The sequence below is a fragment of the Peromyscus maniculatus genome, chromosome 14, assembly GCF_049852395.1.
Source record: "Peromyscus maniculatus bairdii isolate BWxNUB_F1_BW_parent chromosome 14, HU_Pman_BW_mat_3.1, whole genome shotgun sequence".
NCBI classification, from domain to species: domain Eukaryota; kingdom Metazoa; phylum Chordata; class Mammalia; order Rodentia; family Cricetidae; genus Peromyscus; species Peromyscus maniculatus.
In genome coordinates this window covers 5,928,451-5,948,805 of record NC_134865.1, presented here as the reverse complement: position 1 = coordinate 5,948,805, position 20,355 = coordinate 5,928,451, and the positions used below count along the sequence as shown (strand labels likewise).

General features: G+C 36.3%; 2 protein-coding genes across 2 annotated transcripts in view; one reads left to right on the top strand and one right to left on the bottom strand.

Annotated features, from left to right (window-relative positions):
* Fancm (FA complementation group M) overlaps positions 1-6,937 on the top strand; it is a 67,257-nt gene extending 60,320 nt beyond the window's left edge. Inside the window, exon 24 of the mRNA XM_076550570.1 lies at positions 6,708-6,937. The gene's annotated coding sequence lies outside the window, so the exon portion shown is untranslated. The remainder of the gene's footprint in view (positions 1-6,707) is intronic.
* The window catches only part of Mis18bp1 (MIS18 binding protein 1), a 36,820-nt gene continuing 17,281 nt past the window's right edge, over positions 817-20,355 (bottom strand). Inside the window, exons 8-16 of the mRNA XM_076550571.1 lie at positions 19,665-19,765; positions 18,199-18,295; positions 14,990-15,797; positions 11,540-11,712; positions 9,033-9,193; positions 6,698-6,837; positions 4,424-4,520; positions 1,904-1,958; positions 817-1,725 (exon numbers count right to left, since the gene is read on the bottom strand). Of these exons, the coding sequence (XP_076406686.1) occupies positions 1,628-1,725; positions 1,904-1,958; positions 4,424-4,520; positions 6,698-6,837; positions 9,033-9,193; positions 11,540-11,712; positions 14,990-15,797; positions 18,199-18,295; positions 19,665-19,765 (1,730 nt within the window). The 3' untranslated portion in view covers positions 817-1,627. The remainder of the gene's footprint in view (positions 1,726-1,903; positions 1,959-4,423; positions 4,521-6,697; positions 6,838-9,032; positions 9,194-11,539; positions 11,713-14,989; positions 15,798-18,198; positions 18,296-19,664; positions 19,766-20,355) is intronic.

Here is a 20,355-nt window from a genome sequence, read left to right as displayed (position 1 = left end):
CCTGTAAATCTCCACCCCCCCCCCAAGAAACCCTATATAAACCCTTTCTAATGCTAAGTTCTCTGCTGCTTGCCCAAGAAGACGCAGCCACTCTCCTGTGTGGGGGTATTGTGTTCCCCAAAATATTGTGCACCCTAATAAACTTATCTGGGGTCAGAGACAGAACAGCCACTAGATAAAAAGGCTAGAAAATGGTGGCACTCATGCCTTTAATCCTCGCACTCCAGAAGCAGAAATCCATCTATAATCTCTCTCTGTGAGTTCAAGGCAACATTGCAAACAGCCAGGCATGGTGACACACGCCTTTAATCTCAGGGAGTGATGGTAGAAGGCAGAAAGATATATAAGGTGCAAGGACCAGGAACTTAGAAGCATTTGGCTGTTTAAGCATTCAGGCTTTGAGCAACAGTTCTTCAGCTGAGACCCATTCTGGATGAGGACTCAAGAGGCCTCCAGTCTGAGGAAACAAGACCAGCTGAGGATCCATCGAGGTGAGGTAGCTGTGGCTTGTTCGGCTTCTCTGATTTTCCAGCATTCACCCCAATAACTGGCCTCAGGTTTGATTTTATTAACAAGACTCTCTAAGATTCATGCTACACTCCTGGTTTTTTTTTCCCCCTTGCAATAAATCTCATGTGAGGTTTGTTGTGTTGTGTGACTTTGTGTATTCCTTGGCTCCAGGCTGCCAGGATACCTTTCTATCCAAGCTTTAACATGTGCATTGGGAAAAAATTCCTTCTCAGAGCTGTAACACAATAACAAAATGCATTCTCTTTCTGATTAAATAATTTAAAAAGAAAAAAATCCATAAACAAATACTATACAAATTTAAAATTTTATTTGAACAGTCTAACTGGATGCAAAGGGTAGATGAATATGTAATGTAACCAGAGGACAAATAACTTATGTCAAACTTTAAAACAATGGCAGAATAAAACTCAGCTTCTAAAGGACCTGTCAGAAAGGGAAAACCTGATTATTATGGCATAGTAATTCCTTATAAAGGTAGATCTATCAACTGTACATGACATGGCTGCAGAATACAACAGAACCTGTCCTCTGGTTCACTTTATAAAATAATAAAGAGCAATGAATTAGAGATAGAGGTTTCACAAACAGACCGACTTATGATAAATTTTAAGAAAAACTATCAGAAGAAAACATGTAAAACATAGACCAACTGAATAACATAACTGGTCAATTAACTCTGGCTTATAATACCAGGCAGCAAAATACTATAAATTTTCATTCCAGTATTCACCAATCCAAACTCTAATTCCAGCTCCTTTCCTCTCCTCACTTCAAGGTTTTTAAAATTTTATTTAAAAACCTATTTGAGACATGATTACTAAAGTAAACATACTTGGGTGTTCAAGAAACTTAAGCTTTATATACATTAATATCACAAAAATAAAACTTACATCTACATACACAGGCAAAGTAATTTTACTTGTATTATATTGTAACACTGAGGAATGCTCTACAGGATGTTAACCTTGCATACAAACATAAGACATCGTTTGGAAACAACTCTACATCCCCTTATTACAAAGAAAATACCCATTCATCAAATGAGAATATAAGTATGCTCTCCTTGATGGTAAAACTCCTACAAATGTATTTACTATCAGTCAGAATTAGAAAAGTAATAATCTTTCTCTTCTTCATCTGATTCTATGGCATCATCAACGAAACACTTTGCAATAGCAGTGTTTTCACCTAAATCTGTAAAGAAAAATTTAATGAAAAGGATTAGTATATTTAGTAATCTTCAGTAATTTTAATAGAAGTGAAACCAACTCTAACAAATTAAATGATAGGTCTGTCTACTTGAGAACCAGTTAATTGTAATACTATCAAATAGAGATCATATTGTAATGGAAGTAAGCTATAAAATAAATACCTTTGTTAAACAGGGTCTTTCGTATTGATGTTAGAGATGAAAGATCACTTTCAACCTATAAAAGAGTGTATGTTAGTGGCAAATTGCATCTCCTGTGATGCCTCGTAGATGAAATCAAACATGCATTATCCCCAGAGTACTTCAAACATAGGCCTGTTACATCACTTTTATAACTAAAGCAACCAAAATCTTGAGTTTATCCAGAGTAAAATCCATAACTTAGTGTTGTTTCCCACTGCTGGCAAACATTTATATACATAAGAAAATACTATCAGCTAATACTACAGAAGGCAAAGAATAGTCTATAGCCTATAAAAGTTGCCCAAATATACTCAGTACTTATCTTGGTTTAGAATACTTTATTATTATCCCTGTAAGATGAGATAAAGACATCATTTACTTCTCGTAACCACTCAGTAACAAGCCATCGTCTTTATCTAAATATGCATAAATTAGAAAAGTCTAGTCGCTTTTGTAGTGTAATGAGGCTGCTACTGGTAATTAGACCTTGAAATGAGTACTTTTAACACAGAATTCTGGGCTCATTCCACACTAACACACTGGCTACAAATACTAGACTATGAAAAAGAACTGGGTAAATCTCAATTTTGTTCATTGCTTAGTCTTAACACATTAAGAAAAACAATCAAATAGGCCCATGTGGTAGTGGGTGCCTTTAATCCCAACACTTGGGTTGCAGATGTGGGTGGGTCTCTGAGTGTGAAGCCACCCTGTTCTACAAAGGGAGTTCCTGGACAGCCATGGCTACAAAGAGCCCTACCATGTCTCAAAACAACAACAACAACAAAAAAAAAAAAAAAAAAAAAAAGAAAGAGAAAGAAAAATGTGTTTCTAATAGGAAGGACCCAAAGATTATCACAATTTACCTCTCCTCATTGAGTAGAGAAAACAATCAAGTACACTAATTTGCTGTGCTGATCCACGGTCCATGGATCAACAAAATGGACATCACTTGGGGATTATTAGAAATGTGAATTTCTCAAGTCTACTATATCAGAATCTTGACTTCACAAGATCGCAAGTGACTTCTACAAACATTTAGATGAAGGAAATAGTTACTTAAGGTACTTTATGAACAACCAAAAAAACAGACCAAAAGTCTAATCTTTGGATTCCTATTTCAAGGCTTCCTAACAATGTTAATTTCAGGTCATTTTGCAAGAACCAAAGTTTCATTCTCATTAAGGAATACGGAGATAGAAAAAAATCAAGTATCTGAAGAGTACTGAGAAGTAGTCTGCCTAGTTCACTGATAAAATGGATTTCTTTTAAAGAAATGAGCCACTAAGTTGATTTTAAACCAAGGTCTCTGATGAAGTATTTACTATTTCTTGTGGCTAAGCTCATGAAGACAAGTATGATTATATAATCCCAATCTGAGAAGAATTTTACTTAACAAATTTGTAGTATAAAGATTTTAAAGAGAGGAAAAGATGGCCATATCTAGCCTGAAGAATCACTTTCCTAAGTAACTGTCACAATTTGTCTGTATATTCTCCAAGATGAGCTACTTTGAAAAAAAAAAATCAAATATTCAGACATTTAAAACATTACTAAAATATTCAGAAATTTAAAAGTTTAAAAATTTGAAATGAAAAACTTTAAAGGCAAAAAGAGAGAGAGAGAGAGAGAGAGAGAGAGAGAGAGAGAGAGAGAGAGAGAGAGAGATAAGGGGAGGGGGGAGGCCCTGGATTTGAAAAAAGGATATAATAGAAGGTTTGGAGGTTAGAAAGAAGAGGGGGAAATAATGTAATTACATTATAATCTCAAAAAACTAAAAGTTTTTAAAAAGACTTGTTTTCTTGGGACTCCGGCCTTCTCACTTCAACTCCTGATCCTCTAGCCTCCACCTTCCAAGTGCTGGGATTGTAGGTCTGTACCACCAGGCCCAGGTTAAGGTGTTTATTTTCGAAACAGTACTAAGGCTTGGCCCCATGGCCCATGGGCGTACTAGACAAGTGTTCTACTACTCACTCATGCTCTCAGCCCCAATAAAAGATGGTTCTTTGTCTATGGTAGAATTCATTATTAAGGCAACCTTCAAATAGAGTTTTCTGTGTTTGGATTTTAAATACTGGAGTGCTAAAACAAATTGAGTCACTAAAGCTAAAAGATCTGAACCTGTTTCAAAGATGTAAGATTGGATAAAATTCTTATTCTATATAGGCCATAAATCAATTCGTCTGGATTCACAGTTGTTGAACAGATACAATATTTTTGTATATTGCTTTAAAGGGCCTTTTTGGACTTGTATTTTCCAATTAGTTTTCAAATGAGAATTTTTACCCATTCTCATCTTCGTTCAATTGATACAGCTGTCATCTATAATTAATTCTACACTGTGTATGTATTTACTTCACTAATAGCTTCATATTAGAATTAGATTAGGTTGTAAGTTCCTAGAGAGGAAAGACTGTTATATAATTTATACCGACCACAATTTATCAAGTGTTACTTTATTCAACATAAAAGTGTCAGATAAATAATAAAAATACTTACTGTCTTTTTCCTAATGTTGCCCCAGACAAAGCCATTACTCTTGCCATATTTTTTAGCATTTTTTTGCATATGGAAAACATATTTATCATAATCATCACTGTGTGAATACAAAATAATATCAAGATGTCAAGTCAACATTATCATAATTTTACCCATATGTTGAATAGCAATTAATAAAATCTAAAATTTACTTAACTTCTCTGGAGAATATTCTAGGAAATTATGTTTTCCTTATTGGTCACTGTCCCGCTGTGGTGGTTTGAATAAGAATGGTACTACAGCCGGGCGGTGGTGGCACACGCCTTTAATCCCAGCACTCGGGAGGCAGAGGCAGGCAGATCTCTGTGAGTTCAACGCCCGCCTGGTCTACAAAGTGAGTTCCAGGAAAGGCGTAAAGCTACACAGAGAGACCCTGTCTTGAAAAACCAAAAAAAAAAAAAAAAAAAAAGAATGGCACTACAGGAGAAGGATTAGGAGGTGTGGCCTTGTTGGAGGAAGTGTGTCACTGGGGATAGGCTAAGGTTTCAAAAGCCTACGCCAGGCCCGGTGTCCTTCTCTCCCTGCTGTCTACAGATCCAGATGTAGAACGCTCAGCTACTTCTACAGCACTGTCTGCACACTCTCACCATGATGAGAATGGACTAAATCTCTGGAACTGCAAGCAAGCCCCAGTTAAATACTTTCTTCTATAGCAGATGTAGTCATGCAGTCTCTTCACAGCAACAGAACAGTAACTAAGACATCCATATAGGTTTATCCCTAAAACGCTTAACTTCCTGTCTTTCACTTCCAGTAATCTAAATTGGATATTGCAGTTAATCACTTTCAGGCTATGATGTATAAAAACTATCAATATCTTTCAATCAAGTTTCCAATCCAACTTAGCAAACCTTTTCTTGCTAGATAATTGTGTTTCTTGTCCTCTTTCCTCACTATGAAGAGTTTAATTTAGCAAAGATGATTGATCTGTAATGTACATACAAAAGCTGAAGTCAAACACATAGCTATTTGCATTCTCTCCCTTGGCCTCAAGATCTTACATGTACGGTCTATTATCTTTTTGTTCCTATTGATTATTTTGGAGCAGCTACAAAGATACAACATGTAAAAGTTTATAAATATGATTATATATTAAGATATGTATCTTAATCACAAACATTGCTGTTGAAATGAATAAACCCATCAGCTGCTAATATACTGCTTAGTGAATGACAGGCCTACCCAGATTAGCACCCTATAGGTCTACTTTCCAAATGATTGTTTTGTACAACAAAAGTTAAGTTTTTCACTTTAGAAGTTTTAAAGTATCATAAAAAGTAAGCACATACACGCACCCCTTTTCAAATTTTGAGACTATCTTACTATATGGCCCTGTTGTCATCAGACTCAGTGATCTGTGTCTCTGACTTCCAAGTGCTGGGATTAAAGGCACGTACCACCATGCTCAGCAAGATAACTTCTAGCCTCCTTGAATACAGCAACGCTAGCGTAGGATTTCTGGGTCAAAGTTCATAGTTATATAAATAGTTACCAACAAATGCAGCTGCACAGATAATGCTGATGTGTATTTTTTCAATAACATGCCATGAAAAAAATGACTGATTCATTGTTAACTGGCAGTAATGCTAAATATATTAGAGACATGAACATTTTTGTATTAAGTTACATTATATTCTTTTTTGAAGATTTTAGAGTATTAGTTTTAATTATGTGTGCATGTGGAAGTGGGGAGGTTATACACATGAGTGCCTGTTTATGGAGGCCAGAAGTAGTCAGAACTCCTGGAGCTGGAGGAAATAAATGAGTAGAGAACTGCCTGACTAGGAACTTAATTTAGGTCCTCTGAAAGAACACTAAAGTGCTCTTTACCACTGAACCATTTCTCCAGACCCAACAGAACTTTCTTTTCTCTGTTTTTATATTGTTTACAGTGATTGGTAGCAAAACATAAAATTATTAACTTTTTCATTAATGACTTGTGGATTTTGCATTTAAGTTACAAAGACTGTTAACCTGACAATATAATACCACAAAGATTCACTAGTTTTTTTATATATATTTTAAATTTTTCAAGAAAAACTATTGTTTCTAATATTATATACTACTTATAACCCCTACCTTGTTAAAGCTATCCATCCTTAACTTTTAGAAGTATCTATTCTTCATTTTTTTTAAATGTTAACTCTTCTGCTTGATGCATCTATGTTTATCATTTCACAAAATGTTTCAATGTTCCTGAGTAAATTAAAATATTAACAGCACATTCACATTTACCTTTTTACAGGGGCTAGCATACCAGGACTGACATGCTGACATTGTGGAGTGTCTGACAAAGTAACCGATGATGGAGATGCTGTATTCCTGTCCATATCTAGCAGAAAATCATCATCTTGACTGTATTGAAAACTTGGTAACTAGAAAACAAATATTTTTACCATGCACACTCAAAATTTTCTCATCACAAAACAGCTTTGTGGATTAGGCTGTTTTCCTCTATAATCTTCTTCAAGCTTTAAAATTAAAAATAGTAAAACACAGAATATTGACTACAAAAACTATTTTCTCTTGTGAAAAATACAATTACACCTATTTCTAAAGGCTATGGAGAGCAGAGGTAGTCAAGTATTTTCTAAGCATCTTTAAAGCTTTTAGGCTTTATAATATAGTCTTTCCCAATTACTCAAGCTTCTAATTGATGTTTGAAAGCTATAATATATAATTATATATAATATGAAAACAAATGAGTATGGTTCTGTTCCAATAAAACTTTGTTTATAAAAACATGTAATGGGAAGCAGTGGCACACGTCTTTAATCTCAGCACTTGGGAGGCAGAGCCAGGCGGATCTCTGTGAGTTTGAGAGCACCCTGGTCTACAGAGTGAGTTCCAGGACAGTTTCCAAAAGCTAAACAGAGAAACCCTGTCGGAAAAACCAAAAAAAAAAAAAAAAAAAAAAAAAAGACCACAAAACAAAAAAACAACAACAAAACCCAACAACAACAAAAAAAAGCCAACCCATGTAAAAGGCCTAACAAGATGGCCCAGCCAGTAAAGGTCCATTTGAAATCGGGTGACAAGCTCAATCCCTGGACCCATGGTCACTGAGAAGTGATGGAGATGGAGCCTAAGGCCTGGTACATGTAACCAGAGTGACATCCCTAACCCTAGTGGAAGGAGAGAAGTGACTCCATAAAACTGTCCCTACTTCCACATGCACACCATGCATGCACAATCTCCTTCTAATTAATTGTTTATTTTGTTTGTTTGTTTTTTATTTATTTATTTTATTTTATTTATACACTGGATTTGGCTCATAAGTTGCTGAATTTAGATGTTCCTACAACAAAACTTAAAATCATTCATTACTGTTTTGACACTTAGTGGCAACTCAACTAGTTTTACACTATTATTTCCAATAGCCAATTCAACTCTTAAGATTTTATTGACCTTTACAGTAAAATCATCAAGTGAAGAGGCATGGCTGTCATCGCACAGGAGACTGATGCGGAAGGATGTGGATTCAAGGCCAGCCTGGCAGTACACTGCAAGACCATGTCTCAAAAAATGAAGGGAGAAAAAAGCAAAATACAGAAAGTGGACTTACGGCACAGAGAAATAAGCCAAGTTCCTGCTATCTACTTTTCTTCTGTCTTTGTTTGGTTGTTTTGAGTTGGGATTCCCTTGGCTATCCTGGGTTTTTTGCTTCTTTATGAACTTTGTAATTTTTTTTTTCCTAATTCAATGAAGAATGTCATCTGAACATTATGGGTATTTTAGCAATATTAATTCTTCCAATGTACAAACATCTTTCCATTTATTAGTGTCCTCAATTTTTTTAATAAGTTTTTTCCTTTTTCTAAAATCAATTTCATTGTGGAGATCTTTTACCCACTTGAGTAAATTTCTTCCAATGTCTTTTGTTTTCTTGAATATTACAAATGGAAATGCTTTTTGATTTTTTTCAGCCAGTTCACTGAGGGTGTATATTATAAGTGCTACTTCTTTTGTAAATGCTAGTTTTGTGATGATACATGATAAAACACAGGGCCTGGCACTTGTAACCACTGAGCAACATCCCCAGCCCTGTATGTTGGCTTTAGATCCTGCAATTCTGCTTAATTGCTCCAGTTTTGAGGAGTCTTTCTACATATAAAATCAGTTTTGTAGCACTTATCTCATCTAGCCTTATATAGATTCTCCATGAGAATTAAGTGAGCTAATTATATGATACAGATTCCAAAGGATGGAGATTCAAAGGCCTCTATCCCCTAGAGCTGTATGAATTCCAGTTGGTCTCCAAATGCTCAGCTTGTAAGTCTAAACTTTCAAAGTGCAGCTCTCGACCCAGTGGCTTTGCTTACTCTTTGTCAAAGAAAAATGAGTGTTGTCTACCTTGTAATGTCCTTGGCCCATCTCTTCATTTTGTATTCGGTTATACCAGTACTAACCACTCAAGAGCAGACTCTAGAAACTGATAACAGCAGCATATATCAGATCTCTTCCTATACTTTGTTCATGCATGTAAAGACTACAGATCCTTGACTGTAACATTAGTAATAAACACTAACAGTATATAAAAATGCAGACTCCATGCAGTCAGCACTCCTACCAGTACTCTCTGTTTCTGTAAGGGTGTCGCACTGAAAAAATCATCGTGGTTGTCTTTGGGCAGCTGTTCCAGATAATCTCGCATTTGTCGTTTCCTTTTAAGAGTTCCCACTCTGGCAGTTATCTTAACAGTCTTTTGTTCATCAGCATTGTCTTTCTCACCTAAGAGTTAATAAAACATTTTGATAATGGTCTGGTAATTTTACCTGCTTTATAAAACTAAAACTCTCTCTTACTTTGTTTCCTACAGAACAAATAATTTTTCTTTTTTTTTTTTTAATATACATTTTATTTATTTTTTTATTTTACAATACTATTCAGTTCTACATAATGGCCACAGATTCCCTTGTTCTCTCCCTTCCTACCCCCCTCCCCTTCCCCCCCAGCCCATCCCCCATTCCCACCTCCTCCAGATCAAGGTCTCCCCCGAGGACTGGAATCGACCTGATAGACTCAATCCAGGCAGGTCCAGTCCCCTCCTCCCAGATTGAGCCAAGCGTCCCTGCATAAGTCCCAGGTTTCAAACAGCCAACTCATGCAACGAGCCCAGGATCTGGTACCACTGCCTAGATGCCTCCCCAACATATCAAGCCATTTGACTGTCTCACCTATTCAGAGGGTCTGATCTAGTTGGGGGCCCCTCAGCCTTTGGTTCATAGTTCATGTGTTTCCATTCATTTGGTTATTTGTCCCTGTGCTTTATCCAACCTTGGTTTCAACAATTCTTGCTCATATAAACCCTCCTCTTTCTCACTAATTAGACTCCCAGCGATCCACCCGGGGCCTAGCCGTGGATGTCTGCATCCAGATTCCTCAGTCCTTGGATGGGGTTTATGGCACAACTATTAGGGTGTTTGGCCATCCCATCACCAGAGTAGGTCAGTCCCGGCTGTCTCTCGACCCAGAACAAATAATTTTTAAAGATTTATTTTGCTGGGCGGTGGTGGTGCACATCTTTAATCCCAGCACTCGGGAGGCAGAGGCAGACGGATCTCTGTGAGTTCGAGGCCAGCCTGGTCTACAAAGCAAGATCCAGGACAGGCACCAAAACTACACAGAGAAACCCTGTTTCGAAAAAACCAAAATAATAATAATAATAAATTAAAAAAAAAAAAAAAAAAACCCAGCCGGGCGGTGGTGGTGCACGCCTTTAATCCCAGCACTCGGGAGGCAGAGCCAGGCGGATCTCTGTGAGTTCGAGGCCAGCCTGGGCTACCAAGTGAGCTCCAGGAAAGGCGCAAAGCTACACAGAGAAACCCTGTCTCGAAAAAACCAAAAAAAAAAAAAAAAAAAAAAAAAAAGAAAAAAAAAACCCAAAACAAAAACAAAAAGATTGATTTTATGTGTGTGTTTTGCACCACAGGCATACTTGGTGCCTATAAAGGTCAGAGGAGAGCACTGGATCCTCCGGAACTGGTATTATAGATGCTGTGAGCCATCATGTGAGTTGCTAAGAGCCAAACCTGGGTCCTCTGCAAAAGTAACAAGTGCTCTTAACCTCTGAGCCATCTCTCCAGCCCCACTCCCACTTTTTAAAAATGTTTTGTTCTAAGAATGACTTAATCCCTGTGTATTTCCTTATACCAACCCACGGTGGGCCAGAAAGGATTCCGAGGAAAGGACCTTCCTCTAAACCTGACAACCCAAGTTCAATCCCTGGGGCATGCATGGTGTAAAAGAACCAACTCCCTAAAGCTGTCCTCTGACCTTCATTCTCATGCCTTGGTGCACACACAGAAACAAGCATGCAAGCATACACATGCACACACACACATATAAATAAATGCTAAAAATTGAAATTATCAAAAAAAAAAAAAAAAACACCCAAAGGTAGGAGGCAGCCTCCCATCTAAAACTTTTATTCCTGAAGTTGAAGCCCTAACAAAGCTCACTAGGCACAGCTCGCCCTCTCCCTCTCCCTCTCCCTCTCCCTCTCTCTCTCTCTCTCTCTCTCTCTCTCTCTCTCACACACACACACACACACACACACACACACACACACACACACACACACACACACACACAAGCGGTGGCTTTGGAACATGGCACCTTGACACAAGCCTGTAGTCCTAGCTACTTGGAGGCTCCCTCGAGCTCAGTCTGGACAACGAACTGAGACCTTTGCCCCTCCAACAAAATTACTATGGGACTTCTCTGACAAACAACAGATAGGAGTGAATTTCAGATTACAAAAACAAAATTTATAGTTTTTCATAAAGTATGACAGGGACTGTAAGCAAATGCTCGAGCTAAATTATACCCTCAGATATTGCAATATGTATCAAATTTCAAACTTACTAGAACAAATTCTGAGCAAAAGGCTACTAAACTATTATTAATAGAATTAGCTACACAGGTTAAGGCTTAAAATATTACCTTTCAAGTTCTTTCTAGATTTTAAATTTTGAAGGAAACAACTGATAGAAGATTCACGAATAAGTATAAAATATAATTCGTAAGCATTTAGAAGTACACTAAGCACTCTCAGAAAACAATGATAAAAGTTACCATTTTGGACCTTGAAATCAGCTTGCTTTTTCTTAGAGACATGTTTTCGAGATCTTTTGCTTTGGGGATCTTCTATGTATTTCCTCTGGCATTCATCAGCAGTTCGAGAACCTACTGCCATAGCTACATCTGACCAAAAACCAGGCTTGTGCTTTGGAAGAGATGTAAAAGCACTAGGGGAGACCAAAAATAGTTAAGAACAAAAGATTCAAGTCACTAAACAGATCTCCTGAGAGCATACTAAGTCAGTGATGTTTACTAAGCTGGAAGACTTTTTTTTTTTTTTTTTTTTTTGGTTTTTCAAGACAAACTCTGTGTTTGTGTAGCTTTGTGCCTTTACCTGGAACTCATTTGGTAGCCCAGGCTGGCCTTGAACTCACAGAGATCCACCTGGCTCTGCCTCCTGAGTGCTGGGGTTAAAGGCGTGCGCTCCCACCGCCCAGCTGGAATACTATTTTTAAACCAAAATAATTCTGGATAACTATTCAGGAAAAAAAGATACCAATCTCCCTCTATTCCATAACTTTCTTATTACAATATGAAGAATATATAACTGTACATGTCTAATAAAATGCTTTCAAACTATTTTTATTAAATATAAAATCTTTTCCAATCTTTTAACATTTTCCTCCTGAAGTTCAACTAATCAGTGATTTGATCTTTGAGGGAATTCTGGCATAAATTAACTTCTATATATTGTTTATCAAGTATTACTAGTGCTAAATCTGCCAGATGAACTCCTAGGTCTTACATAGTTTTATGGTTAATGGTGAATGGGCATGGTCATGCATGATGAATGCATGACATGTGCATATAATGGAAATAGCACACATTAATACATACAACTGATGCTTTAATACTACTACTAATAAAAATGAAGCTGGGAATGGTGGCATGCACCTGTACTCCCAGCACTAGAGAAAGTGAGGCAAAAAAAAAATCAAAAGTTTAAGGAAAATAATACTATGTCTCAAAAACTAACAAGATTGAAATACAAAGTGGTTCCAAGTCAACCTATAAATGAAACTCTGGAAGTTCATTTGCAAATAACAGTTTCAAGGCTACCCTACTACTTCCACCTCCTCACACTGCCATCAAGACTTTGTGGTGGTTACACTGACAATTCAGCCAGATGATGACTAATTCAGAAATCACCCTTACATGGCAGAGTGACTGCTCCTTATCTCAGATACTTAAGACATAGGTGTGTCAGATTTAAGATACATATACTTGGATGGGATTCAGTCAGAACATGAAATTAATTCATGTTCAGATATACCTTCTACACACAGACCACAGGTGATTATAATTTTGTTTTGTTGACAGCTGGAAAGCACTCTACCATTAAGCCCCATCAACCTCTAGAAGATCATTTCATATAGTCATTTTAACGCACCTATTTACTAACTGTGATCCATCATCACAGGAGGTTAAGCATATTCCACTAGTGTTAGCTGTTTCACAAAGAGTTTTAGATTTCAGAGCTTTGAGGTTTTCAGATGAGGGGTAATTAACTAGTATAATATTACTCCAACTTTATCAAGTTTCCTAGTAGTGTATAAAGCTATTGGCAAATCTAGGACTGTCTATATTTTAAAAGAACTATTTTTCATCAAAAAATTATTCTTAATGCATTTAGTAAGTCAGTAGTTGTAAATACCTTCCAGGTGGTTCCAGGTAAAGTAATAGATCCTTGCTATAACTTATGGTGATGCCCTGACTGACATTAGTCCTGTCAGGTTTGCACTCTCTCCTCAACTTTCAGTATTCTATTCCTTCTAGCCTTGGTCAAGATTTCTAAATATGTCCTCTCCTTTCTATATGAAATACACTTATCTTCAATCTTTGGCTCACTTCTGATTTATCTTTCACCTCTTAGTTCACATATCCATCTAAATTAGGTCAGACTCTCTTTATAGTCTCATAAGCACATATTCTCATAAACTTGTTACAGTGATACAGTAGATGCTAAACATCTGCCTTCTAGGCTATAAACACAATTTTAAAAATATAAAGCAATGGGCTGAATATTAAGAACCACTTGAAGATTTCAATTCATGAAGTCAGACTGGGAAGTAATTTGCATTTTTCACATGCTCATCAATCACTGGGAGGTCTAGAATAGGTTTTTGTGTGGGATCACAGGGGACTGGATGGCAGAGAAAGAAAAGCAAGAGAATGAGAATTAGAACGGGCAAACAGTATGCTTACAGGCCCATTTCTTGATCATTTTTAGCCCTAAGTCTAGCTTAGGTGGAGATACAAAAGGGAAAAAAAGTGGACATTCACCCCAGGTTTGGTGATATGTAACATTCCAGACTTTCCAACTGAGTCACTACTGTTTACTTTCCTAAACTGACAAAAGATTCCAAGCATTCTGTCTAGGTTTTAACTGTACAGTCCAATAAACATAGCACACTTATTCCACCTTACTGGAAATTAAGTCTTTACAGTACAGAAATGTGACTACTGAGGTGTTAGCTGAGTGGTAGAATGTTTGTCTAATATAAAGAAAACACTGAGCCTGATCCCTAACACTGGGGGGAGGAGGGGAGAAGAAGAAAAGAAGGGAGGGAGGGAAGGAGAGATGTAAAAAAAAAAAATTAAAACCTTTTTAGATGGTTTGAAATATAAAGGGTAAGAAGTTATATAAGAAAATGAGAGCTATAGCTAGAAGAGGTAAAATTGTTAACATGGTCTGATTTTGATCTAAAGCAGAATATACGAAGCTACATTAAATGCAACGAAAATTTCCGGTTTTCTTGATTTGTCCACATGTGCTGTACTATCTCTTTAACCTTCCCATTTAGGTTTCATGACTCAATTCTGATCTAGTTTCTATATTACCACACTACTGAAGCTCTTAGTCTCTATAGTCAAATTTAATACTTTTTAATAAATTTTTTTTGAGTGTGAGTGTTTTGCCTGCATCTATGTTTGTGCACAGAGGCCAGAAAAGTATCCGACTCCCTGGAACTAGAGTTATAGAAAGCTGTGAATCACTATGTGGGTGCTGGGAATTAAACCCAGGTCTTGTGGAAAAGCAGTCAGTGCTCTTAACTGCTGAGCCCTCTCTCCAGCCGAACTCAACATCAATTCTTTTTTTTTTTTTTGTTTTGTTTTGTTTTTTTGAGACAGGGTTTCTCTGTATAGCTTTGAAGTCTGTCCTGGATCTTGCTCTGTAGACCAGGCTTGCCTTGAACTCACAGAGATCTGCCTGCCTCTGCCTCCCAAGAGTGCTGGGATTAAAGGCGTGCACCACCACTGCCCAATTTCAAATTCAATTCTTAAAGATTGTGATTTATCACCAATAGCAGACAGAATAATCACTCATTTCTTCTGAGTAGTTCCTAACATCACTTTCCTAAGACTGATGCAGAATCATTAAATCAAGCCCTTTGTCCTGTTTTGTAACCATTCTGTAGACATTCCAGAGACAAAAGTACTTACCGATGAAGCTTCTGTAATTCTTGCTCACTCCATTCTTCATCATCAATTAAACCAGGAAGATGACAGCCTACCAGTTGCCTGTTTGTTGTATGAGAGCCTTTAACTTCAGTCAGAAAGTCCTTGCTAACACCAGCTTTTGGAAGAGTCTCTTTAGCAGAAGATCTAGGTTTCTGTGGTGCGATATGAGAACCACTTTCACCCTCAGGTTCTGAAACCAGTAGGATATCTTTGGTGATATTGCACGTGTTTTTTCTCTGGTCAATAAGCCTTTCTTTCCTATTTCTTGCTCTGGTTTTACTTCTAATCTCTGTTTCATTCTCTTCACTTGACAAAAGTGATGAGAACTGACTGTAAGATGATACGGCTACTTGATTTTCAGTTTTCTTCAATTTCGAGGACAACTTGATATTCTTCTTAAAATCACTGGTGACCATTTGCTTATTTTTAGGGCAAGGTATCTGAATTTTCTGTCTGACAGTGAGTATATCACATTCACCGCAATCTTCCTTGGAGTTACTTTCATAACCCATGCTGTGTTCAAAGGTCTCTAAGGACTTATGCATAGAACTGACACGTACATGTGACTTATTTTCTTCTTGATGCTTTGGTTGGAAAAAATCAGGTACTCCTTTGATACAGAGATTGTGCTCTATACATTTTTGCTCTATCACCTTTCTAGTTTTAAGTGGTGTCATTAAAACATAAACTTTCTTCTGATTCAGAGGCAGGTATTTTCTTTCTTTGTCAGAGGTAGGCTCTTCCAGTGAGTCCGGTGTATCAATGGGTACATCTAATACTTCAGTTCTCTCTTTATTGCATTGGATAAAACCAAAACCAAAATCCCTTTAGTATAGAAAAAAATACTTTTACGAAATAAAACAATTTTTCCCCATAGGTTACACAAAGCACTGGTCTATTTAGATCACTGTCACTTTAAATGTAAGCATGTAATTATTTATATAATCCTGCCAAGGACTTCCCAGTTTATTGGCATACATGTAAGCTTTTGTACCTGGCCTTCAATATAGTTTCAATCTGTCACTGACCTCAAATTAGAATCATTCTCTAAGAGTTAGTATTAGAACATGTATTTTTCAAATATGCTTGGACCTGAACTGTCATTGTTTACTCTCTCTGAAAAACTTCCTTTACTTATCTATCTATAAGACAAACTACTACTTGCATAGACCTTATTCTTTAACCCACTGTGTCAATAAACTGTCCCGATTCTTTGAACTAAAAGCTCTCCATCCTTTAATTTTCCAGAATACTTTTTTAAAAATGCCATTTTCATTGTACACCAGTCATCTTTTAGTTACAGTAGGAAAATCATTAATGTCAGAACTTTATTTTCATAAATCTTTTTTTTTTTTTTTTGGCTGATGTTATAATAGACTCTCAAGTATTAGTAGATACTAAGCAAATGGTTTAAGAATCAATTCTCAGAATGTAAAACAGGAGACGAAAAAATCTATTAGGGTCACTAGACCTAAGCAATCAGAAAAATGTTCAACTCTATGCATACCAGTAGCTCTGCTTATATCCCCAATGTAGCACCTTTTTCAAATCTCTCCAGATCTCCAAGAATTATCATGGGAAGTAACAGAAACTGCAGAACTTGGTATCTTTATTCTATCATCTTACTGGGGAAGAAAGCAAATGAGACCAGCTGTCTGATCTAAAAATTGAGAAACTAGAAGCAAATATACCTGAAATTCTAACTTCATTAAATTCTACTTATGCTTATTCTGGTGGTTTGAACCAGAATGGCCACCACAGGCCACATGTTTGAATGCTTGGTCTCCAATGAGTGAGACTGTTTCAAAGGATTCATAGGTATGGCTCTGTTGGAGAAGATGTGTCACCAGGAGAAGGCTTTGAGGTTTCAAAAACCCATGCCATTACCAGTTAGCTCTGTCTCATGTCTGTGGGTCAGATGAGAACTCCCAGCTACTGCTCCAGCACCATGCCTACCTAATGCCATGATGGCCATGGGCTAATCCTCTGAAACTATAAGCAAGCCTCCCAATTACACTTCTTTCTAAAAGTTGACTTGGTCATGGTGTTTCTTTACAGCAAAAGAACAGTAACTAAGACACTTATTAAGAATTATAAATCACCATACCATCATAACAAAATACTGCAACTATGTATGTATGTGTGTGTGTGTGTGTGTGTGTGTGTGTGTGTATATATATATATATATATATATATCATGCCATAAAAGGTAAACAACAAAATAAACTGTTAACAGTTAATAATGGTGGGGGAAACTTCAAAATTATAATTTGTGGATAATTTATTTGATTAGTACCACTATCCTAATGAAAAAAAACAAAACCAAAAATGTTTCCACAAGATTTTTCATGAATCATAGATTAACAAAGTATTTTCTTCCAATTCCTTACATAAATCAAATAAAGCATTCAGTTAGAAATTTTTCTTTTCTTTTTTTTCCAAGATGGAATTTCTCTGTGTAGCCTTGGCTATGCTGGAACTCACAGAGATCCCCACCTGCCTCTGCCTCCCAAGTTCTGGGATTAAAGTGCACCGCCACCACCACCCTGCTCAGTAAGAAGTTTTTAAAAATCTGAATATTCTCATTTTGAACAAAATATTTCTAGTGAGAATATTTTTAATCATTTCATTTTATTTAACAATCTCAATAAACATTCAGCCTCTTTTAGGTACTTTAAATTCACTTGTCTGAATCTAGTAGCCTAGGCAGTACTGTATTCCTCCCCACTTTTGTGAATGTTCACAGTTCTTCATTTTCGCTTTTCAGTTATAGTAAAAATACCACTAGGTCCATGGACTTAACATAACATGAAATCTTGAACTTGTTAGGATTTGGAGAAAAGGCACTTTGTATTTTGGTACATAGCCTTTAATTACTCTAAAAATCAAGTTATCAAACCTTAATTATGGCATTAATTTCCTAAAAGAAAACATTCATATGAGCACAATTAAAGCAATATATAACTTTATGAAATAAAGTGACTTAGGGATCACATTAAAGGCAAATCTATAAATAATATCCTATTTAAAGGAACATGCTATTTCATTAAATAATCATTTTATGCACAAATAACTAAACCATTAACGTATTTACCACTTTATATCAAGAAACTTAGAAACACCATTTTATTACATTAAAAATTATTTTAAAGTTACTGTCATAGTCATTACACAGCCACTAAAGATATTACCTTGCTTCTGACTTTGAATTTTCTTTTCATTTATTCCTTCAGAATTCTCACAGTTTTTAGAAGGAAATGTTCTGCACTCTTTTTTTCCAGTTAATTCCTTCAAAAATAAATAATGCACTTTTAACAACTACAACCTAGACATGACCTTGGGCATTTCTATAGCATGCATCAAGTATTAAAAAATTCTAGGTACCTGCTACTCTACAAATTTCATTAATGGAGCATTCAGAAAATCCTGTTAGAACTGTAACTTTAGAAGTAGTACATAGGGTTACATGATCCTACAAAAGCCTTATTATTTGCAGTTTTTCTTTTTGAGAGGTATGTACTTTTTAATTTCTGTGCATGTGTCTGCCATTTGTGTAAGAGTGCCCAACGGAGGCTGGAAGGTGTCAGATCCCCTGGAGCTGGAGTTAAAAAAACCTAACTGATGTAGGTTCAGGGAAGTAAACTATATCATCCACTGGAAAACAGGAAGCACTCTTAAAGACCATACTTGCAGTACTTCAAGTACTTTTGCATATTTCAAGTACTTTTTATATGTTTTAATTTAAAGCTTTACTTTTGTTATTGTTGCCTGTGCTTTTATAATGAAAAATGGAAAACAAAATCTCTACGGGCTAAAGAGATGGCTCAGCACATAAAGAGGCTGATCCTGAGGACTCTCATGATGGAAGGGGAAAACTGCCATGTGCAAGTTGTCTTCTGATGTCCACCTGCTTGAGGTAGCATACATACGCCCTGCTTTACCAAATAAATAAATGTAAATTTTAAAACAAAATAGAACACTGGAAATTAGAGTTAAAGTTAACAGTTTTCCAAAACACAGTTGAGGCCTTCAAAGACGAAAGACTTATACAAAATTTTCCTTACTGCCTAGAGATGGTTACTTGACTGCAGACAGTTATAACACATAATTCCATCGTATCCAGACATTTAAGATGCATAAAGAAGTTACAGAAACTTTATCTTGTGGACATTTTTGCAAGCTCTATACTTAAAAGATTGAGGAGTAAACCAAGGATCAAACCAAGGGTTTACCTCTCATACATCACAAATACTCTACCAATGGAAGTACATCCCATCCCTACGTTTTTTTGTTCTTTATCATTTATTAGACATAGTCCTTGTCACAAACACCTGTTTAACTTCAAAAGCAGGACCTCAAAAAAGCTTTTACTCTCAATGTAAGCTTTTCCTTTTCTAACCTTCTCTTAAACAGACTTGAAAATAACCTGAGTCTGTTTTCCTGAAACAATTCCTGCAATTCTTAAGATCTCAAATAGAGAAAAGAAAAGAAACCAAAAACACCTCAAATAGATTCCTTTTTACTTTTGCAGTTTCTGAGTTAGGACTGACCAATATAAGTGATACTTATCAAAAAGAAATTGTATCTTTTGATGCAGTCCTGAAACTTTTCAGGTACATTATGTCATAGATGCCACCATTTGAGTAGTATGACTTACTTGGTTACGTAGGAGCCTTAACTGTGGCTTATTTAGACTATTATATCCAGTGTTTATTTCTGCAGTTCCTGGCAATCCATTGTGCTTATTTTTCTTCATTTCTGTGAATTCAAAGGTGGAGCATTAAGTAATTACATAAAAGATTCAGTGTTTTTTTCAGCAGATCATGGTGTTTTCTGTGCCTGTATTCACATCAGCCTGGACACTAAAATGAATGCTGCCAATATAAAAGACTGTATCAGGGAAAGGAGGGAGGGAAAGATGGAAGAAAAAAGAGTGAGAAAGAGGAGGGTGAAGGGAGGGAAAGAAAAATGGAAGGAGGATAAGAAGATAAGTTGCTTTTCCACATTAAAGAGCTATGGGAAGAAAACTCTGCGTAATGAAATGTCATGTATATTCACTGTTAATTTGGTTTATAATAAATTTTTTTTGGTAGGACAGGCCACTCTTAATAGGTTATGGCTTAGTTCAAATTACTTTTATTTTCCTAAAAAAAATTAAAAATGAACCATCATATTGTTTATACCTGCTTTGAACCCCTTATATCTAAACACAGACTAGTGTAGTTAATTTTGTGAATTTATATATCCTATACATCCAAACTGCACATCTACTAAATAGAAAGCTAGTGATTGTTTTTCTTATATTTCTTTTTGTGTATGAAATTATGTTTCAGTTAATTTATATACTT